The sequence below is a fragment of the Nerophis ophidion genome, linkage group LG18 (genome assembly GCF_033978795.1).
Source record: "Nerophis ophidion isolate RoL-2023_Sa linkage group LG18, RoL_Noph_v1.0, whole genome shotgun sequence".
NCBI classification, from domain to species: Eukaryota; Metazoa; Chordata; class Actinopteri; order Syngnathiformes; family Syngnathidae; genus Nerophis; species Nerophis ophidion.
Genome location: NC_084628.1, coordinates 20,742,914 through 20,764,383, shown reverse-complemented (window position 1 = coordinate 20,764,383; position 21,470 = coordinate 20,742,914). Strand labels below are relative to the sequence as shown.

General features: G+C 43.2%; 2 protein-coding genes, 1 long non-coding RNA gene and 2 other non-coding genes across 10 annotated transcripts in view; 2 read left to right on the top strand and 3 right to left on the bottom strand.

Moving 5' to 3' along the window:
- Positions 1-872: 872 nt before the first annotated feature.
- Positions 873-10,043, bottom strand: zmp:0000000529 (WD repeat-containing protein 20). The gene is made up of 4 exons (XM_061877546.1): positions 9,338-10,043; positions 5,435-5,617; positions 1,593-2,999; positions 873-1,517 (listed from the first exon to the last, which is right to left on the bottom strand). Exons 1-4 carry the CDS (start codon positions 9,725-9,727, stop codon positions 1,470-1,472), a joined length of 2,028 nt encoding a protein of 675 aa, XP_061733530.1. The 5' UTR covers positions 9,728-10,043; the 3' UTR covers positions 873-1,469.
- A 2,551-nt stretch (positions 10,044-12,594) lies between these two features.
- LOC133536879 (mitogen-activated protein kinase kinase kinase kinase 5-like) overlaps positions 12,595-21,470 on the bottom strand; it is a 39,007-nt gene continuing 30,131 nt past the window's right edge. For 2 of the 6 annotated variants that reach the window (XM_061877543.1, XM_061877545.1), the window contains 11 exons: positions 19,625-19,703; positions 19,472-19,548; positions 19,345-19,405; positions 19,161-19,263; positions 19,034-19,092; positions 16,515-16,600; positions 15,105-15,282; positions 14,934-15,005; positions 14,769-14,855; positions 12,983-13,109; positions 12,595-12,899 (listed from right to left, as the gene is read on the bottom strand). In XM_061877543.1, the coding sequence (XP_061733527.1) occupies positions 12,803-12,899; positions 12,983-13,109; positions 14,769-14,855; positions 14,934-15,005; positions 15,105-15,282; positions 16,515-16,600; positions 19,034-19,092; positions 19,161-19,263; positions 19,345-19,405; positions 19,472-19,548; positions 19,625-19,703 (1,026 nt within the window). In that variant the 3' untranslated portion in view covers positions 12,595-12,802. Of the gene's footprint in view, positions 12,900-12,982; positions 13,110-14,768; positions 14,856-14,933; positions 15,006-15,104; positions 15,283-16,514; positions 16,601-19,033; positions 19,093-19,160; positions 19,264-19,344; positions 19,406-19,471; positions 19,549-19,624; positions 19,704-21,470 lie in introns of those variants that run through there. The other 4 variants (XM_061877544.1, XR_009802572.1, XR_009802573.1 and 1 more) reach the window with 4 other exon arrangements.
- The window catches only part of LOC133536882 (uncharacterized), a 10,747-nt gene continuing 5,645 nt past the window's right edge, over positions 16,369-21,470 (top strand). The window contains exons 1-2 of the long non-coding RNA XR_009802575.1: positions 16,369-16,828; positions 18,640-18,801. This is a non-coding gene — a long non-coding RNA (uncharacterized LOC133536882). The remainder of the gene's footprint in view (positions 16,829-18,639; positions 18,802-21,470) is intronic.
- On the bottom strand, positions 18,653-18,734 carry trnal-aag (transfer RNA leucine (anticodon AAG)). Its single transcript has one exon. It is a non-coding gene; the product is annotated as a tRNA-Leu (tRNA).
- trnak-uuu (transfer RNA lysine (anticodon UUU)) lies at positions 19,771-19,843 on the top strand. The gene has a single exon. It is a non-coding gene; the product is annotated as a tRNA-Lys (tRNA).

The following is a 21,470-nucleotide window of genomic DNA, read 5'->3' as shown; positions in this document are numbered from 1 at the left end:
TAAGATGGCGAGCTTCTAAGTAACGAAATCCATGATTATTAAGTTAAAAAGTAGGAAATTAACTAAAATGCTAACTTAAAACATTAGTATGCTAAGAGGGAACAGCTAGCATACTTTTAAAATCACACCAAGTAACAAAATCAATGATTATCAGGTTAAAATATATAAAACTTGTTAAAATGCATGTCAATATATGAATGGCTGGAATACTTTTAAGATGGTGCCAAGTAACAAAATCCATTATTAGGTTAAAATATACAAAACTAGTTTAAAATGCTAGCATTAAAGTTAGTTTAGTAATGTTTGCATGTAAAAACATGAACCGCTAGCAGACTTTCAAGTAAGGAAATCCATTCTCCATCCATCCATTTTCTACCGCTTGTCCCTTTCATTATAATTAGCTGTGAAGCATAGCTAAAAGATAAAACGGTTAACATGCTAATGTTTACATGGTGACAGGGGAACAGCTAGCCTACTTCTAAGATGGCACTAAGTGACAAAATCCCAAACTATTAAGTTAAAAAGTACAAAACTATTGTGCTAGCATTAAACGTTTGCATGTTAATTTTTAAATACTGACAGGAGAACAGCCAGCATACTTCTGACATGGCGTCAAGTAAGGAAATCCATGATTGGGTTCAAATCTTATTAGCTGAGATGCTGGTATAAAATGTTCACATGGTGTTTGTATTAGTAGGTCCATATTTTTTGTTGTTGATAAACATAAATTCAGTTCATTTTTGAAACACCATCAATATGTTTAATGGCGATTAATCCACAGTAACTCTGTTTTTCAGCACTAGTAATGATATATTTAGAATATTAATTGACAACTTTTGAATAACTATCAGAGAAAAATGTGGCAAAGGAGGTGACACTTGGCTTGTCTTTATTAGAAAGCAAAAAAAAAAAAAAATCATCACCACAGGCTGAAATGAAAAGCAGTTTCATCTTTCAACATGTGTCATTTTTCTTTTTTTAGGCCAAATTCCCATCAAGCTCCAGCAACTTCGTGTTGAGTGAAGTCATGGTGACCACCTAATGGCGGCATGCGGCGGCGACTGGATGGACCGTGGATCGCTTGTGTGCAAATTATTGCAAGAGGCAATTCAGGTGCAACACGAATGAGTGTGATATACACACCATGCTACACCGCTAGCGACTGTGTGTGTGTGTGTGTGTGTGTGCGCACACGCACCCAGGCTGGTCACATGATTTGGCCTGAGCGTCCATCAGAACTAAAAAAAAAACGCTGCCGTACGTTGCCTGAAGGACATTCGGTGTGTTGCTATGTACATGTCCACTTCCTTCCTTCTACTATTTACAGTATAAATTACTACTCCGTCTGGTGGCAAAATAAATAACTATAAATACAGCGGCCGTGGCTTCATGAGGGTAAATAACACTGCAAAGGTCAGGTGCTCCAGGTGGGAGGGGCTTATCGAGAAGGAGGCGGGACGAAGGTGCAGCTATACCACTGTGCCACTCGGAGAGTTGCCGTTGTGCGCGGTCAAGTTCTGAAGCAGAAGATGACAAACAGGAAGTTAGACCGTGCGAGGAGACATCAGCGGTGTGGCGTGCTCGGAACGTACCGCCTTCCCGGGCCGCGCCCACGTGCAGATGAGGCCCTCCTGGCACGCCGTGATGATGCAATCGTCCATGAAGACGAGCACGGTGAGGCGCTCGTGGGCGATCTTCTTGCACACCAGCGGTTCCAGCAGCGGCACCTCGTGCATGCGCGGGCACAGCGTGGTTCCCAGCACCTTGGCGGCGTCCAGGCGGCTTCCCCTGGGCGCCATGTTGATTTTGTCGTTGCTCTTGCTGATGTTGCCCAGGCTGTGGTAGCGCTTGTGCTCCTTCTCCACGCCACCGCCGCCGGACTTGTCCGACTTGCGCTCCTGCAGGGAGAGCGTGGCGAAGCGGCCGATGCTGAACGGCGTGCTGTTCGCTCCGCCGCTGACGACTCCGCCCCCGCCTCCACCGCCGCTGCTCTCCGAGGCACCCTGGCCCTTGGAGACGTTGGCGACCGCAGGGTGGGGCAGCGAGTTGGAGCGTGACAAGGAGCGGGGCAGGGGCAAAGGCAAGGTGGGCGGGTTCGAGGTGCTGATGGTGGCGTTGGGGGGGTGGTGGTGGCCCTCCACGCCGCCACTCCCCCCACCACCTGACGTGCTGTTCACCCCACCACTGTTGGAGTTGGGCAGCGAGGGTCCAAAAGTGTTTGTGAAGGCCCTGGACAGCGGGAGGCGGGGGTAGAGCACGTCATCTGTCAGGTCCCACAGACAGAACTGCGTGTCCTGACCCACAGAACCGAACCTGTAGGTGACCGCCGCCGAGCCCCCACCTTTGGAGCTATGGCGGGAAAGACGTGACAAAGTGCTGCTTGTTCGCACCCGCCCAAAGTGCATGGAGTTGTTTTGCACCCCCTGGTGGAGGTCCTCCTCACTGCCACTCAGCTCCATTGGCTCCTCATCCTCCAGCGAGGTGGTGAAGGGGTCAAAGGCCACTACGTTAACCCAGGACTTGTGGCCGTGACCCCGGGCCACCACGCGGCTTTCCGCAAATGACCACACCGTCACAAGGTCGTCCTCGCCGCCCGTGGCCAGGTACTTCCCGTCGGGACTCCACGACACGCACAGCAGGCCGCCGAAGTAGCTCTTCATGACGCCCTGCAGCTCCATGGAGTCGAAGTGGAAGACGCGCAGGCAGCCGTCCTGGCCCACGCACGCCACGTGGACGCCGTCCGGCGAGAAGGCGAACTCGTTGAGGCCTCCCTCGCCCACCGCCCAGCGCAGGAGCGGATTGCGCGGCGTCTTGGTCTTGCAGGCGTAGACGGCGAAGCCCTCACCCTGACGGAGCAATGAGTACTGCGGCGCCGTGGTGCCGCACGGGTGATCCACATTGTAGAGGTAGAGGTGACCGCTGGCGTGCGACGCCAGGAACAGGTTCTCCGATTTAGGCAGCCATTTTAGACACGTCACTTTGGATTTGTCTATCAACCTCTGAGGAGCACAGAAAACAGACATGTCAGCTTCCTGGAGAGAGAGAGCGGACATTTGCTCAGAGCAGGGGCGTCCAAAATGTGGCCCGCAGCTTGTTTTTTTTTTTATTGGCAAATAACACAATTCAAAGAGGAAAAAAAACATCCCGGATTCGAACATTACACAAAAAAACTAGAATATGGGAGATTTGGTAGAAATTGTACATGAAAGTTGGAATAAGCGACCCGCTGAAATGTGCAAGCTGGACTTATATACTAATGTTAGCATGCTACGACTATAAAGCGTACGCATGCAAAATTAGCTTACAAGGTTAGCATGCTAACACTTTACATGCATCAAGTACCAGGTCATAAGACTATAAAGCGTACGCACAGGATGGTCTCCTGCTGGCCCCACTATGGACTGGACTCTCACTATTATGTTAGATCCGCTACGGACTGGACTTTCACAATATTATGCTAGACCCACTCAAAGTCCATTGCATCCGGTCTCCCCTAGAGGGGCGGGTGGTCACCCACATCTGCGGTCCTCTCCAAGGTTTCTCATAGTCATTCACATTGACATCCCACTGGGTTGTGAGTTTTCCTTGCCCTTATGTGGGCTCCAACCCGAGGATGTCGTTGTGAATAGTCCAGCCTTTGAGACACTTGTGATTTAGGCCTATATAAATAAACATTGATTGATTAATTGATGGCTTATAAAAAATGGCTTAAAGGTCTACTGAAACCCACTACTACCGACCACGCAGTCTGAATTGCTAATTAATTGCAATTATAAATTTCCCGCAATGTGTCCTGTTGAAAACGTCGCGGAATGATGACGCTTATGTTGACGCGTGCTTGTGACGTTATTGGTTGTAGCTGACATCTTATCCAAGCACCACTCACGACTAAAAGTCGTCCGATTTAATCGCATAATTACACAGTATTCTGGACATCTGTGTGGCTGAATCTTTTGCAATTTGTTCAATTAATAATGGATACTACAAAGAAGAATGCTGTTGGTGGAAAGCGGTGTATTTAGGCTGGCTGTAGCAACACAAACACAGCCGGTGTTTCTTTGTTTGTTGTGAAGCTTTAATATGGAACAGAGTGGTCAAGTGAACATGTTTCTCTACCACATGCCAACCGGCAGGTTTCGGTGAAAAAACTGTGGTAATATCTCGGCTCTCACCGTAAAGATGAGCGGAGCTTGTGTCGTTATTCCTGCAGCTGTCAAAGAGGCAGCTGCGACTTTCTTGGCTGCTCCATGGCTTCCCTCAGAGACACTGGCGGTCACCACACCCCTCCGACTTTCAGGTATGACTTTATAATCTCACTAAAACACTAGTAACACAATAAGCAGATAAGGGATTTTCCAGAATTATCCAAATAATTGTGTCTAATAACATCTGAATCGCTCCCACTGCCCTGTCTTTTTTTTTTCTTCTAGTCCTTCACTCTCACTATCCTCATCCACAAATCTTTCATCCTTGCTCCAATTAATGGGAAAATTGTTGCTTTCTCGGTCAGAATCGCTCGCGCTGCTGGTGTCCATGATTGTAATCAATGTGCGGATGTGAGGAGCCCTAACACCGGTGACGTCACACGCACATCAGCTTCTACTTCCGGTACAGGCAAGGTTTTTTTATTAGCGACCAAAAGTTGCGAACTTTATCGTCGATGTTCTCTACTAAATCATTTTAGCAAAAATATGGCAATATCGCGAAATGATCAAGTATGACACATAGAATGGACCCGCTATCCCCGTTTAAAAGAGAAAATCTCATTTCTGTAGGCCTTTAAATGGTTAGCATGCTAACACTTGTCATGTATCAAGTACCAAGTCATACGATTGTAAAGCGTACGCATGTAAAATTAGCTTGAAAGGTTACTATGCTAACACTTGGCATGTATCTAATACCAAATCATACGACTATGAAGCGTACGCATGAAAAATTAGCATACAAGGTTAGCATGCTAACAATTAACATGTATCAAATACCAAGTCATAAGATAATGAAGCGTACGCATGTGAAATGAGCATACAAGGTTAGAATGCCAACAATTAACATGTATCAAGTACCAGGTTATATGAGCCTGAGGCATTCGGCTGCAAAACTGGCTAAAAAAGTTAGCATGCTAATGTTAGTAATGCTGCTGAGGCTGAGCCAATCAGAGGCCATGATACTGAACAGCGTGTGGTCTGATTGTTTTGGACTCGTCTCATGGCCAATACTCCTGTAGTTCATGTATCCATTTTTATGCTTGAGGAAACAAAATTTAGGGCAACATTATGTATAATATGTTGTGTTGATATATTTTGATCGACCTAAATATTATTGGTTTTAATGTACAAAATGTATCAAAGTGGCCCCCGCATACTTCGATTTTTATCTGTGGCACCCTCGCTGGAAAAAGTTTGGACACCCCTGGTGTAGAGAAATACAGTTGTACCTCCTCGTTGAAGAGTTTACTGGTCTCCTTCTTGATGGGGTCCAGATACTGGACCTGCCCGGCTGAGAAGCCCACGATGAGAGCCACGCTCTCGGCCGATGCGGAGTGCTGGTTGAAGTCGTGACACGTGGGCTGAGTGCCTTTGTAGATCCTTTTGTCGATGGGCTTGCTCAGGTCCACAGCCTGCACGCACACCACGGGCCCAGAACCAAAGAACACAAGTTACTCTGGGTTCAATCAATGCGCATACAGTAACACACCTCAAAAGACCTAACTGATGGATTTATGAATCATGTTGTTGCTTATGAAGGAAACATGGCTGCCAGGATTTAACAAAGTATGGGTAGAGATCGGTACTGTACACATTTGAACCGTTACGGCACCAATTTTCGGTACCTGGGAATCGATACCGGCATTTAATGGTAACAATTTTTGGTACATTTATGGTAATTGTTTGATGATAAAATTGTATTTTTAATGTAACATAGCAACCAGGAGAAAGGTTGATAGGCAACAACACTAAATGGTCCATAGTGTGTGAATGTGAGTGTTAATGTTGTCTGTCCATCTGTGTTGGCCCTGTGATGAGATGGCGACTTGTTTAGGGTGTACCCCGCCTCCCGCCCGAATGCAGCTGAGATAGGCTCCAGCACCCCCCGCGAACATAAGGGACAAGCGGTAGAAAATGGAAGGATGAATAAAAAAATGAGCCGTTTATGATAACTGCTGTTCTGTTATTGTATCTTGTTTTCTGATTAAATTGGTCTTGTTTGCATTAGATGGCAGTACTGTATAGGCTACCCATGAAGTAGCTTTTTACACAAAACTGAATGTGTTATGTTGCACCCCACAAAGGGTTTAAACTGTAAGCATTGTGCTTATTACACAACAGCTGTTTGGTAGTAACATTCATCTTAGTTGTCGTTTCCTTTACTAATTTTGGTGGTATTGAAATCGGCATGTAAAATCACTAATCAACTACAAGGCACCTGCTCAGTGGCCTGGTGGTTAGAGTGTCCGCCCTGAGATCGGTAGGTCGTGAGTTCAAACCAAAGACTATAAAAATGGGAACCCTTTACCTCCCTGCTTGGCAATCAGCATCAAGGGTTAGAATTGGGGGTTAAATCACCAACATTTTTTGGAGCGTGGCCACCGTTGCTGCTCACTGCTCCCCACACCTCCCAGGAAGGTGGAACAAGGGGATGGGTCAAATGCAGAGGCTAATTTCACCACACTTAATGTGTGTGTGACTATCAGTGGTACTTTATCTTTAATGCTAAGAGTAGCCCGTCTATGGCAAATCCAATGTAACTTAGCATTAAGGTATCTCATTTTGAAAAGTAGAGCCTTACTTTGCGTTCGAGCATTTTCTAACATGCTTTGTTTGTGTTGAAACTTGCAAGTTTGGCTGAATCCGCCCAAAGTAGTTTATGTGAACCGGTGTTTATTCTGCAACCGGACATGATAAGTCTGCAGCAGGACGTGATGTCATATGCAGCAAAGACATCAGTATATCGCCCCGTTTGATTTTACGTGAATCAAAACCCGTGCCTATAAAAGTACTTAATTCGGCACCCATCCCTAATCATGTGACTGCGCAAAGCATTGTTATTATTTAAACGGTAATTCTGGAACAATCTGCACACACAGGGGATGATGTAAACAAGTGACGTCAAAATGTTTGTAGTTTCCTAGATCAGTGTTTTTCAACCACTGTGCTGCGGCACACTAGTGTACCGCAAGATATTGTTTGGTGTGCCATGGGAGATGATGTAATTTCACCTAATTGGGTTAAAAATATTTTTTGCAAACCAGTAATTATAATCCGCAAATGTGCTGTAATTGAGTGTCTGTGCTGTCGAGAGCTCGGCAGAGTAACCGTGTAATACTCTTCCATATCAGTAGGTGGCAGCAGGAGGATAATTGCTTTGTAGATGTCGGGAACAACGATGATGATTTGCAGGTAAAAAGGTATCAAACGCTTAAAGGCCTACTGAAATGAGATTTTCTTATTTAAACGGGGATAGCAGGTCCATTCTATGTGTCATATTTGATCATTTTGTGATATTGCCATATTTTTGCCGAAAGGATGTAGTAGAGAACATCGACGATAAAGTTCGCAACTTTTGTTGCTGATAAAAAAGCTTTGCCTTTACCGGAAGTCGCAGACGATGATGTCACAAAGGTGAGGGCTCCCCACATTGTTTATAATGGGAGCCTGCAACAAAAAGAGCTATTTGGACCGAGAAAGCGACAATTTCCCCATTAATTTGAGCGAGGATGAAAGATTTGTCGATGATGATATTGATAGCGAAGGACTAGAAAAAATAAAAATAAATAAATAAAGTTTTTTAAAAAAGAAAAGGCGATTGTATGGGGACAGATTCGGATGTTTTTAGACACATTTACTAGGATAATTCTGGGAAATCCCTTATCTTTCTATTGTGTTGCTAGTGTTTTAGTGAGATTAAATAGTACCTGATAGTCGGATGGGTGTTTCCATGGGTGTCTTGAGGCCAGTGTCTGAGGGAAGTGGATGGCAGATGCAAGGACGGCGCAAACTCCACAGATCTCCGGTAAGAGGCGACTTTTTAACACAATTTTCTCACCGAAACCCGCCGGTTGACAAGTGGTCGGGAATCATGTTTGCTTGACCGCTCTGATCCATAGTAACGCTTCACCTCCGGGAATTTTAAACAAGGAATTACTGTGTGTTTGTGTGGCTAAAGGCTAAAGCTTCCCAACTCCATCTTTCTACTTTGACTTCTCCATTATTAATTGAACAAATTACAAAAGATTCAGCAACACAGATGTCCAGAATACTGTGTAATTGCGCGATGAAAAGAGACGACTTTTAGCTGTAAGTGGTGCTGCGCTAATATTTCCTGACAGTCCGTGACGTCACGCGCACGCGTCATCATTCCGCGACGTTTTCAACAAGAAACTCCGCGAGAAATTTAAAATTGCAATTTAGTAAACTAAACCGGCTGTATTGGCATGTGTTGCAATGTTAATATTTCATCATTGATATATAAACTATCAGACTGCGTGGTCGGTACTAGTGGGTTTCAGTAGGCCTTTAAACCAAAAGTAAACAAAAGGCGAGTGCTGCTAAGAGAAGGCATTGAAGCTCAGGGATGGCTATACAAAACTATGTTAAAACTGAACTGGCTGCAAAAGTAAACAAAAACAGAGTGCTGGACAACAGCAAAGACTTACAGTGTGGAGGAGACGGCGTTCACAAAGTATATCCGTACATGACATGACAAGACAATCAACACCAAAAAAGGAGCGCAAAACAAGAACTAGAACACTACACACAGGAAAACACCAAATATCTCTAAATGAGTCATGGCGTGATGTGACAGGTCATGACAGCACACCTACTTTGAGACAAGAGCTATAGTGATGCATGCTTGGTTATGGTTTGAACTCATATCCAACTATTCCAAGAACGACTTTTTACTGTCAATATCAGCTACTGAGTTTAATTTTGTTTTAATGTTTTCTGCTGGTGGTGTGGTTCGGGATTTTTTCAATGAAAAAAATGTGCCTTGGTTAAACACTGTCCTAGAGGTATTTCATAGATCATCAAAGCAGTCAGGACAAAATCATGTTACCCATGACTCATTCTTGCTGGGCTTCCTTAGAGACCTAGTGAGATGATGACAGACCTCCTTTTACGTTTTAGCATTGTTAGGGACCTCCAGTGCTCCTAAAGTATCCGTTATAGTCACCAAAATCAAGTAAATGAGGTGTAGGTTAGCAGCTGCGTTAGCTCGGTTTCGATGGCATGAAATGGAAGCTAACGGTGCTAGCGAGCTAACTAGCATGCTAAGCTAAGTGACCGTCCACTGAGCTCCAGCGCCCTGGGCGGAGGAGGGCCAAGGAAGCCCGGCTCACCTTCTTAATGTTGGTGTACGTGTAGAAATAAAGCTCCCTGCCGATGTTAAAGCACACCCGCTCCGACTCCTCGCTCGGGTCTTCTGGCTGTAACTTGACCATGGAGACCCGCACCGGTGGCAGGAAGCCCACGGGAGACGAGTTGGCCGCAGAATTCGAAGAGGAGGCGGCGGCGGCGGCTCCGGGCCCCTGAAGCAGCCCGACCCCTCCACCGGGTATCGGGCCGGTTCCAACCGCGGGTCCCAGCGTAGCCCCGGCGGAGGGACCCCGCGACAGCCCGCCCCGCTGCTGCGAGTCGGAGAGGGTGAGCAGTTTGTAGAAACCCTCTCTGGTCCGGAACTGCGATTTAATCTCATTGATATCCTTCAGAGCGCCGCCATCTCCGGCCATCTTTAGTCCAAACAAGCCGCTCAGGAAACTGGGCTCTTGACCTGGAAACAATACCGCCGCGATGAAGAGGGGGGAAAGTACTAAGGCAGAGGCGAGCAGCCGCGCTCAGCTAGGCCGACCCGCGCTGCCAGTGTGGCCCGCTGCATTTTACACCATCATCGGCCACCAGAGCGCTGCTGGCCGATGACTCAAGCCCAACGGAGAGCCCCTGTGGGCTGACGACGGCATCGTCCTCGACCTGCTGCTCTCTGCCTCCACTCGACCGCTGGGCGGAGAGACTGGAACACCGGAGGCTCTGCGCCCCCTGGTGGTTCACATGTGCACTTACGTGAGGGTGGTAGAGAGGAGCCACTGGAGAGCTTCTCTAAATACTTACATTGCCTCTTGCAATAATACCTCATTTTGTATACTTTCTTCATAATAGTGGCAGTCTTTAATGTAGTCTGAAAAATACTGGGCAATGTTTCAGAACACAGTCTGGGCGAAGTCACTAAATGACTTTACAACAATAATGGTTATAACATTGTTGTTTCTAAAGCTAAAATTGTTTGCAAGTCAATGTTCCAAATATTAAGGTTATGTATTTTTATAAAGAAAAAACATTAAATTACCCCGCTAAATTAGCCCAAAATGACACATGGTGGCAGCCATTATAACTGTCCGTTGGCATTCTGGGGGAAAACATCACCTAAAATAACGATGTATACAGGTGTTTTTTCAAAATACTTTGCACTTACTGCATCTACAAGAAGTTGTAGTACTTTTACCTGAATGAAAACGAAATCAGATTTCACTTTAAAAACATGAGGCAGGGCAGTACTGCTATGGACTTTTTATTTTTCTGAACATTGTCTTGTTTTAAAACTTTAGCATGTTAACTTTTGTAGACAATTTTGCATTTTATTTAACCTTTATTAAAGCAGGGGAAAAAATCTAATACAGATTAAAAACCTCCCTTTCAAGGGAGTCCTGGTACCTGACACGTGCTAACTGTTAGCATGCTAGCTTTTCTAGCTGCATGCCTCAGAGTAGGGTTGTACGGTATACCGGTATTAGTATAGTACAGCAATACTAATGAATCATATTCAGTACTATACTGCCTCTGAAAAGTACCGGTCCGCCACACTCCGCGCCCCCGTCGTCATCACGTCATGGCATTGCTGGTTTACGACAGAGGAGCATGTTTGGCAGCGCACAATCACGTAGTATTTACAAGCAGACACAGTATGTAGACAGAAAAGGGAGAACGGACGCATTTTGGCTTAAAAACTAAAGATAAAGGTGAAGTTATGACACTGAAACGTCCTCAGGAAGAGGTGCTTTAAGACATGGCGAGCTAACGAGTGGCTAAAGTCCAGCTGCAGTCTGCAGTGTTTTAGCTACTTCCAAATCACTATTCCTTGCCTCCATGGTGACAAATAAAGTAAGTTCCTTACAAGTATCATCCCTGCAGGATGAGGAGTCGCTAAACATGCTTCACTACACACCAGAGCTCACCGGCGTCAAAATGTAAGCAAACGCCAGTGGTGGATCTACACCTAACATCCACTGTAATGATACCAAGTATAGGAGCGTATCTAGTCGATACTACTATGATTACGTCGATATTTTTTGGCATCGCAACATCTTCTTTCGTTTAAAAAAAAAATTATATTACCAATGCAGCTGAGATAGGCGCCAGCGACCCCCCGCAACCCCAAAAGGGACAAGTGGTAGAAAATGGATGGATGAACAAGTTGATTAATAATTCATTTTCTACCACTTGTCTTGAATAATTTTGACAAAATAATAGAATGGAAAATGACACAATATTTTACTGCATATGTCAGCAGCTAAATTAAGAGCCTTTGTTTACTTACTTACCGTACTAATAAAAGACAAGTTGTCTGGTATGTTCATCATATTGTTTAAGACAAACTTGCAATAAGAAACATGTTTAATGTACCCTAAGATTTTTGGGGTTAAAATAAAGCCAATTATGCAATTTTTTGTGGTCCCCTTTATTTACAAAAGTACCAAAATAATTTTGGTATCGGGACAACACTACCTCTGAGTCATATCACCTGGTACTTGACATATGCTAAATTTTGTGTGTAAGCCAGAATCATAGTCACATATCAGGGTTTCTGACGCAATCTAACTGTTAGCATGCTCATGTTAGCATTTTTGTTTGGCTTAGTGACACCAAGAGCGCCCCCTTTTGGTACAAAATCATAACGGTAATAACTTCCTTCCACATGCTCCAATCTTCCTGACATTTTGATGGTGGCTCGGGGCATTGGGAAGGGCAGGACTGCATTGACTTGCTCACTACTTTAAATTGTTATTATTTTTTAAAGTATTGACAGTTTAAAAAAAATCCTAACTCAGTTATTTTGGGATTCAAAAGGACCCTACTCATAAAATTGTTAAAAATAAGTAATGTATTTTTTTAAAAACTTTTGACACTTACATCTCCAGTTCAACTTCAGAACTATTCGTCTGTCTTTTTTAATGTTTTAAAAATATATTTTTTATGCTCTTTTGTCAAAGAAACCTTTTTTGTACACAAACTAGGCAATGATTTCCCAAAATTATTCAAAGTGGAATATTTGATGTGTAATTGGAGTGTTAAATAGGTCAATAATTCATAACATTTATTTTGATTCATTATTTTTTTTTTTGAGCAAATAAACAGCCTGCATTGCAGCTTTGTGTTTTTAGACTCAACATTGCACCTTTTTCTCGTTACTTTTCACCGCTTTGTCACTTTTTAATGTTTTTTTAGCAGTATTTTTAGAATGTGCCGTGGGCTGTTAAAAAAACTTAGTACAACCCTGACCTAGACTTTAATTCAGATGTCTGTCTCCGGGGGGAAAGCATTCACATTGTTATCAGTCACTGCAGCACTTTATTGACAATACACTGACAGGGAAAAAAGTCACTTTGCACGTAGTTTCGGATCCCTGAGGCAGTTGAAGCGAGAATAAACACGAGCAGACGTTCCCTGGCATCAGCCAGTCAACTGCTAACCCCCACAATGCGTTCTCTGTGGAGGCATCGCGTTTCCCATCACGCCCCGGCCAAACCGCAGCGTCAGGGCAGCATGACGTAGTTCTCAGCGATTTCCAGCAAGTACAAGTTGGACAGCCCCGACTGGTCCCCGGTCTGGTGCGTCTCCATGACGACCATCCTGCAGAGAGAAAGTGGGAGATGTGAGAGGGGGGCGTCTCCGCACGAATAACTGAAACATTTCTTAATATAGTTCTCGCTGACCTGTCTGACTGAACCAGCCTGTAGGTCTTTTTGGGGTCAATGGTTTCCTCCAACACCCGCGCCGCGCCTCTCTTCGTCCTCAGCCAGCCGTGACGCCACACCGCCAACAAAGTGTCCTCAAAGTAAACTGCAAAGATCAATGGCGACGCTCTCTTATCAGGCAGACTTATCAGGCTCTGAGTATGCTGTGTTTTACAAGCACTGTGAGAGCCTGGATAGTTACGTCGGTAGAGCATCGGACTCTTTAATCTACTTTCTGTTTTAGCATGTTTTGTCTACACTTCTGTTAAAATGTGAGAAGCACGTATTCTTCTGTGGTTTGGATATTTTAGATACGTTTTGAGTGATACCACAAATTTGGGTATCAATCCGATACCATGTATAGTAGTTCATAGATTGGTCATATTTAAAGTCCTCATGTGTACAGGTACATATTTCCTCAATTTATAAACACAAAACATTTAAAAATATCAATGTTATCATTTTAGTACCGACTAGATACGGCTCTTGTACTTGATATCGTTACAATTGATATTTGTATAGCTCTACCCTTTTGTTTACTTTCAGGAGGGCTAGTTTGCTGTTAGCAATTAGCTATTGTTTCCTCCCAGAATGAGTAGCGAAGCATGTTTTTTGTGCTCTTCTTATAAGAATATACTTGTAAGAAACATAGTTTAGATGTTGCCATGGAGGCGAGGATTAGTGATATAGAAGTAGCTACAACACTTCGGAGAGACGTTAGTCGATTGCTAGCTCTTTGATGGCTATGTTTTAAAGCCCCACTTACGTAGCGGCACTTCACTGTTTATTGTTCCACGTACTTTATAGTTAGTTTTAAAGCCGAAATACGTTTCTTCTTCCTCTCCTTTCTCCACGTGGTTTTTGCTCGCAAAAGTTACCTGTATTTTTTTAAAGGCAGTATAGTACCTTTTCAAGTCATTAGTACTGGTATTCCATACAACCCGAGTTCATGAGCATAAAGTCTGTCGTCTTTCACTACCGACCAAACGAACGCACGCAAAATTTTGAGGGACATCATTGTTGTCAAAAAGTAGTGGACAACGACAAGGGCAGCGTTTTTGTGTCATCTAAATAAGCCTGTGCAAGTAGATGCCGGGCAACACGGTGGTAGAGGGGTTAGGGACGGCGTGGCGCAGTGGGAGAGTGGCCGTGCGCAACCTGAGGGTCTCTGGTTCAATCCCCACCTAGTACCAATCTCGTCACGTCAGTTGTGTCCTGAGCAAGACACTTCACCCTTGCTCCTGATGGGTGCTGGTTAGCGCCTTGCATGGCAGCTCCCTCCATGTGTGTGTGAATGGGTAAATGTGGAAGTAGTGTCAAAGCGCTTTGAGTACCTTGAAGGTAGAAAAGCGCGATACAAGTACAACCCATTTATCATTTAGTGCGTCTGCCTCACAATACGAATGTCCTGAGTAGTCCTGGGATCTTTCTGTGTGGAGTTTGCATGTTCTCCCCGTGACTGCGTGGGTTCCCTCTGGGTACTCCGGCTTCCTCCCACCTCCAAAGACATGCACCGGGGGATAGGTTGATTGGCAACACTAAATTGGCCCTAGTGTGTGAATGTGAGTGTGAATGTTGTCTGTCTATCTGTGTTGGCCCTGCGATGAGGTGGCGACTTGTCCAGGTTGTACCCCACCTTCCGCCCGATTGTAGCTGAGATAGGCACCAGCACCCCCCGCGATGCCAAAGGGAATAAGCGGTAGAAAATGGATGGATGGATGGAAGTAGATGCCAACATGTCCGCCGGATAGAAGGACTCACTCACCTACGGACTCCACATCATGAGGGAACGTTGTCTCATTTTGCCCGATGCTCTTTAGCTCCCCCTCCAGGCCAACTATGTGCACTGACCCTGTGATGGACGCCAGTTGTGTCAGCGTTCAGGGGAAAAAGCATTGCAGTGTCACGCGTTCTGACTGGTTTAACTTACTCTCTAAGAGTACGAGCAGCGAGCTGCTGTCCAGCTGGTTGACTTGTACAACATTTGGGCAGTGCTTCTCTGCTTCAAGCACACACACAAACACGCACACATAGTGATAACGAGTGACAAACAATTACGCAAACATTATAATCTCCAAGAAACGTTACTGGATGCTCTCACCTACGTCGGCGTGTGTAAACCAGGAAGTGTTGGAGTTGAGGTTGATGTACTCTAAAGTGACAGGCAGAGTGGGGCTGGAACCCCAAGAGACCCCTGTACACACCAGCGGGTACTCCTGCTGAGGGTCCAGCACCGTCTCAAACACCCGCATAGGGTTGGCGAGGGGGAAGTCGAAATGCTGCAAGTTGACAGTCTTTACGTTAACATACAACATGTCCTGTAGCACTGTTTCATACCCATGGTTAGGCCGCAAAAAAAAAACATGTTTGTCAGCTTTGGTCCGTATGGGTGGCAGCGGGACTCAGTTGTAATACCCTTTTCCAAAATTTGTGGCAGTAATAATAATATCGCGCAAACAGAATGAGTTCAGCGCTTAAGTCATAGAGAAGTTTCTTGAGCACAAAAATTATGACTACATTGGTGAAGCTGAATTTTCATTTGGACTTTAATTTTATTGACAGTTTATTTAAAAACATATATTATGATAATTTTTATTACTGTTATTTATTATTAATTAAGTTAGAATGTCTTTATTTTAGGCCCTGAGATGAGGTAGCGACTTGTCCAGGGTCTACCTCGCCTTCCACCCAAATGCAGCTGAGATAGGCTCCAGCACCCACCGCAACCCCGAAAGGGACAAGCGGTAAAAAAATGGATGAATGGATGGATGTCTTTATTTTAGCACAACATAGTGTGTAATTTATAATAAATAACTGTAATAAATTTTTATCAAAATTTGAATATATTTTTCATTGGTTTTTAGAGTCTATTTATTTATTTATCTTAACATTATTTTAACACTGTGTTAATGTATGTAAATTTATATTTCATCAGTTTTTAAGAATCCCCTATTTTGCATTATAAATCAGTGTTTTTTGTTGTAATCAGCCTGACCTAAGCATTGATAATAATCTTTGTGATTGCTTTCATATCATTTGACAAGGTTTTAAGCTGTAGAGTTAAAGTACCACTGATAGTCACACAGGTGTGTTGGTGGTAAAAGTACCCTCTGCATTTGACCCATCCCCTTGTTCCACCCCCTGGGAGGTGAGAGGAGCAGTGAATCATTTTGGTGATTTAACCCCCACTTCCAACCCTTGATGCTGAGTGCCAAGCAGGGAGGTAGTGGGTCCCATTTTTATAGTCTTTGGTATGACTCAAGTTTGATCTCACGACCTACCGATCTCAGGGCGGACATTCTAACCACAAGGCCACTGAGCAGGTTTTAAAGAAAGTAAGTGAGTGGGTTGCATATAATTATTGAATACAATTAAAATCAAGACAAAGATTACTAATTCAGTGTTGATATTTGAATTGGCCCCGGACCCCTCTGTAGAGGAAAAGGGTAAGAACCCCTGTGGTACAACATGGTCAAAATGACATTTTGTTTCATATTGCATCCAGGCGCACCTTGATGAGCATGAACTTGTTCATGGGCTGGTACCACTGCAGCAGCATCACACTGGACTCCAGCGCACAGCACAGGAAGTCGTCAACTGCAAGGAGGAACACAGGCAGTAAAACATAATGACATTCCCATTTTTGGTTTTGTCTGTGATGTTTGCTTTGTCCGTCAGGTTTTCGGGTCACGTGTTTCACTGTACCAGCTTGGGCGGTTGGGTTCCTGCTTCAAGATAGTAATGATGGAAAACTGGGAAAACCGCAGTCCATTGAACGCTTTAGCGGAAAAGGAGACGAGCAAACAAACAGTGGAGGCCAACGAAGTAAGGAAGCACCTTTGTGAAGTTGTCCCCCCTTTTTCCTTGCAAATATCAAAATAACACTGCCATTTGTGCTGTAAAAATGTATATTTGTGCTGTTACGGTTTATAAGTTATTACTCTCGCCCCTTATCAAAAATCTCTTTTCGTTTGTGTTACATTTGTGCTGCAAACATTTGAGTCTAACTATTATAGTTTTTATGTTATTAATGTTTTACTATTAATATAACCAGTCCCGTGCCCCCAATTTGTAAACATCTCCCCTAACTTGTCTCAAATGTTTGTGCTGGTTTCTGCTGCAAACTTTTATTGTGTAGTTATTATAGTTTTTAGGTTATTAATGTCTCATAGTTTTTACTTTATTAATGTGTAATTAACCTATTAACATTCATAACCAGCCGCCAACCATATCAACATCTCCCCACACTTGTCCCATATGTTTGTGCTACGTTTGTGCTGCAAATGTTTTATTTTTTATTTTAGTTTTAATGTTATTAACGTTTTGTTATTCATAACCAGCCCCTCACCCACCTTGTCAAAATCTTCCCAAACTTGTCCCAAACATTTGTTACATTTGTGCTGCAAACATCTTTTATCTATTTTTTTTCATAGTTTTTATGTTATTGGGGATTCACCATGTTATTATTCATAACCAGCCTACAACCATATCAAAATCTCCCCAAACTTGTCCCAGGTGTTTGTGCACGTCTTATTGTCTAACTATTATAGTTTTTATGTTATTGATGACTTAACGTTTTTATGCTATGTTTTTAAGGTATTATTTTTCAGAACCAGCCCCCCAACCTTGTCAAAACATCCTAAAACTTGTCCAATTTTTTTTGTGCTACATTTGTGCAACAACATTTTTTTAACTAACTGTTATAGTTTTTATATTATTTAAAGTATATTCATAACCAGCCCCTGTACTTTGGAAAAAGCTCCCAAACTTTTCCAAATCTTTTGGGCTATGTTTGGGCAGCAATTCTATTTGTTTAATTATTATAGTTTTTATCATATTGGGATAGTCATGAATGATAAAATGTTAATAACATAAAAACTATAAAATGTTAATAGCAAAAAAAACCTGTAATAGTTAGACAAAAAACTAACAAATCGGACAAGTTTGGGGATATTTTGACAATTCGGGGGATGGATGACGTCACTGGTCAAAAAATATATTTTAGAGTAACTTGCAAAACCGTAACGCCAAAAAAGGACATTTTTACAGCACAAACGAATGGCAGTGGTATTTTAATATTTGCAATGATTTTTCATCAATAGACATTATAGTAAAGTACAGTGGTGCCTCCGTTTAAGAGTGTTTTGAGATTAAATCTAGTTGTAATGCTTTAAGTTGCAAGCAAACATTTGAGTTATGAGGTACCCCCGCCATTAGTTGGGCAGAGCAAGTGTCACAGTGAACCCTGTAAGTTCCACCCACTCATATTCTGTGCAATGCTGAGGCAGGAATAGTCTAACGCTAGCCAAGGTCGTTAAAATAATATCAAAACAGCAGACATTTATCCATGGAAATATGGAGAAGCTGCTGATGTTGTATTTGACGGAGCAGCTGGAAGGAGATACGGAAGTATGTCCACTCTCAAAGTGCTGACCATGTTTATTACTTTACCTCATAAAACTACTGAAGTTTGAATTACACTCAATAATATTGTTTGTCATACAATATTTCTTAAGTAAATGTGTATTTTTAGTAAAAATTCTGCTGTTTTGAGGCGGAAAAACAGTCAGTACATTAAATACAGGTACAATAAGTAGCAATTAAGCCCATGAGTTGACATACGTGTATTTTCTAAGGGAAAGGCATAAATGGCAGCGGTGGGATTTGAACCCACGCCTCCGAAGAGACTGGAGCCTTAATCCAGCGCCTTAGACCGCTCGGCCACGCTACCCTGCAGAAGTTAACAGCCATGTGGAAATTGTCGAGCCCTTAACCCAGAACACGGTGAACACAACAGGGTAAGTTAACATTAGCATGCGTGTTGTAGTCGAATGTTTTTGATATCGGTTCGACGTATTTGGTATTAGAAATCCTACATTACAGTCCCCGCATGCTTTTACCAATGGAAAGGTGTCTGTAGTGAAGAAAATGTGCATTCCCCTCAGTATGTTGGTATTTAGGAAACACACACACACACGCAAACACACGCACACACACACACACACATGACTGTGTAGTATTTGGTCGTACCAACTGAGCAGGTCCTGCAGCCCTTGGTGTCAGGTATTTTACACGTCACGGCACATTTCCTTAAGACAGAACACATTTAGCGTCTAAGGGCAGGCATAGATGGTGGACATGGGGCGTCCGGCGTTACCTTGGCAACAGCCGATGAGTGGGCAGCGCCACCATCCTCTGGTCCCTTCGAGCCTGCTCGTACAGCTCCTTCAGCGAGTGCGAGTGAAGCTGGGAGGATTTGCCTGGGAAACAAACGCAGGTGTCACACTGGCAGGGTTCCCCGCATCTCCAAGCTTTGCTCTCGCAGGACGATCAGGACATACCGGATATGGACATGAGCACATTGTGGCCACAGTAGACCCAGTCGCACTTCCCAGGATACAACTGTAGCAAGAAGACAGGGCATACATTGACTTAATGCAGGCGCAGGTGTTCTCCATCTAGTCATACCAGCTCCATGGTGACCTCGGAGCTGTTGAGGTTGAGGGTGTAGATGCCCTCCTCTGCTCCAAGGATGAGATGCTTGTCTGGAGGCAGCAGAGATACACAAACTTTTGAACTTAAAACCTTGCAAGGAACTGAAATCGCTTCTTCTTTTTTTACCTTTGGTGTCCGGATGTTCCCAGGTGGTGGAGCACTTTATTTTCAGAGGACAGCCGTGGAAGATCTTCTTAAAATAGATCTGTATAAGGAGACGTATATCGGTCACTTTATTTGATGAGATGACTCAATCATTAAAATAGGGCAAGGCCTGGATAGCTCAGTCGGTAGAGCATCAGACTTTTAATCTGAGGGTCCAGGGTTCAAGTCCCTGTTCAGGCGACACTTGTTTTAAAATTCTTCTTAGGTGAGTGGCTCCAAGAAATAACAGATACTTGAAAGAAAGCTCATTAATGCACCACAACCCCCAGACCAGTGAACATTTTTTTAATTCAAGTACCCCCTAATCAGAGCAAAGCATTTTTGATTGAAAAAAAGAGATAAAGAAGTAAAATACCGCACTATGTCATCAGTGTCTGATTTATTAAATTGTATAACAGTGCAAAATATTGCTCATTTGTAGTGGTCTTTCTGGAACTATTTGGAAAAAATATATAAAAATAACTAAAAACTTGTTGAAAAATAAAAAAGTGATTCAATTATAAATAAAGATTTCTACACATAGAAGTAATCATCAACTTAAAGTGCCATCTTTGGGGATTGTAATAGAGATCCATCTGGATTCATGAACTTAATTCTAAACATTTCCTTACAAAAAAAGAAATCTTTAACATCAATATTTATGGAACATGTCCACAAAAAATCTAACTGTCAGCACTGAATATTGCATTGTTGTATTTTATTCACAGTTTATGAACTTACATTCATATTTTGTTAAAGCATTATTCAATAAATATATTTATTAGGGCTGCGAATCTTTGGGTGTCCCACGATTCGATTCAATATCGATTCTTGGGGTCACGATTCGCTAATTTATCGTTTTTTTCCGATTCGATTCGATTCGATTCTCGATTCAAAAATAATATTTTTCCGATTCAAAACTATTCTGTATTCATTCAATACATAGGATTTCAGCAGGATCTACCCCAGTCTGCTGACATGCAAGCAGAGTAGTAGATTTTAAAAAAAAAGCTTTTATAATTGTAAAGGACAATGTTTTATCAATTGTTTTAACTATTAAACGAACCAAAAATATGACTTATTTTATCTTTGTGAAAACATTGGACACAGTGTGTTGTCAAGCTTATGAGATGCGATGCAAGTGTAAGCCACTGTGACACTATTGTTCTTTCTTTTATTTTTATAAATGTCTAATGATAATGTCAATGAGGGATTTTTAATCACTGCTATGCTGAAATTATAACTAATATTGATACTGTTGTTGATAATATTCATTTTTGTTTCACTACTTGTGGTTTGTTCTGTGTCGTGTTTGTGTCTTCTCAATTGCTCTGTTTATTGCAGTTCTGAGTGTTGCTGGGTCAGGTTTGGTTTTGGAATTGGATTGCATTGTCATGGTATTGCTGTGTGGGCTTCACGGTGGAAGAGGGGTTAGTGCATCTGCCTTACAGTACGAAGGTCCTGAGTAGTCTGGGGTTCAATCCCGGGGTCAGGATCTTTCTGTGTGGAGTTTGCATGTTCTCCCCGTGACTGCGTGGGTTCCCTCCGGGTACTCTGGCTTCCTCCCACTTCCAAAGACATGCACCTAGGGATAGGTTGATTGGCGACACGAAATTGGCCCTAGTGTGTGAATGTGAGTGTGAATGTTGTCTGTCTATCTGTGTTGGCCCTGCGATGGGATGGCGACTTGTCCAGGGTGTAACCCGCCTTCCGCCCGATTGTAGCTGAGATATGCCCCAGCGTACCCCGCAACCCCAAAGGGAATAAGCGGAAGAAAATGGATGGATGGATGGTATCGCTGTGTAGTGGTTTGTTGGCTTGATGAAAA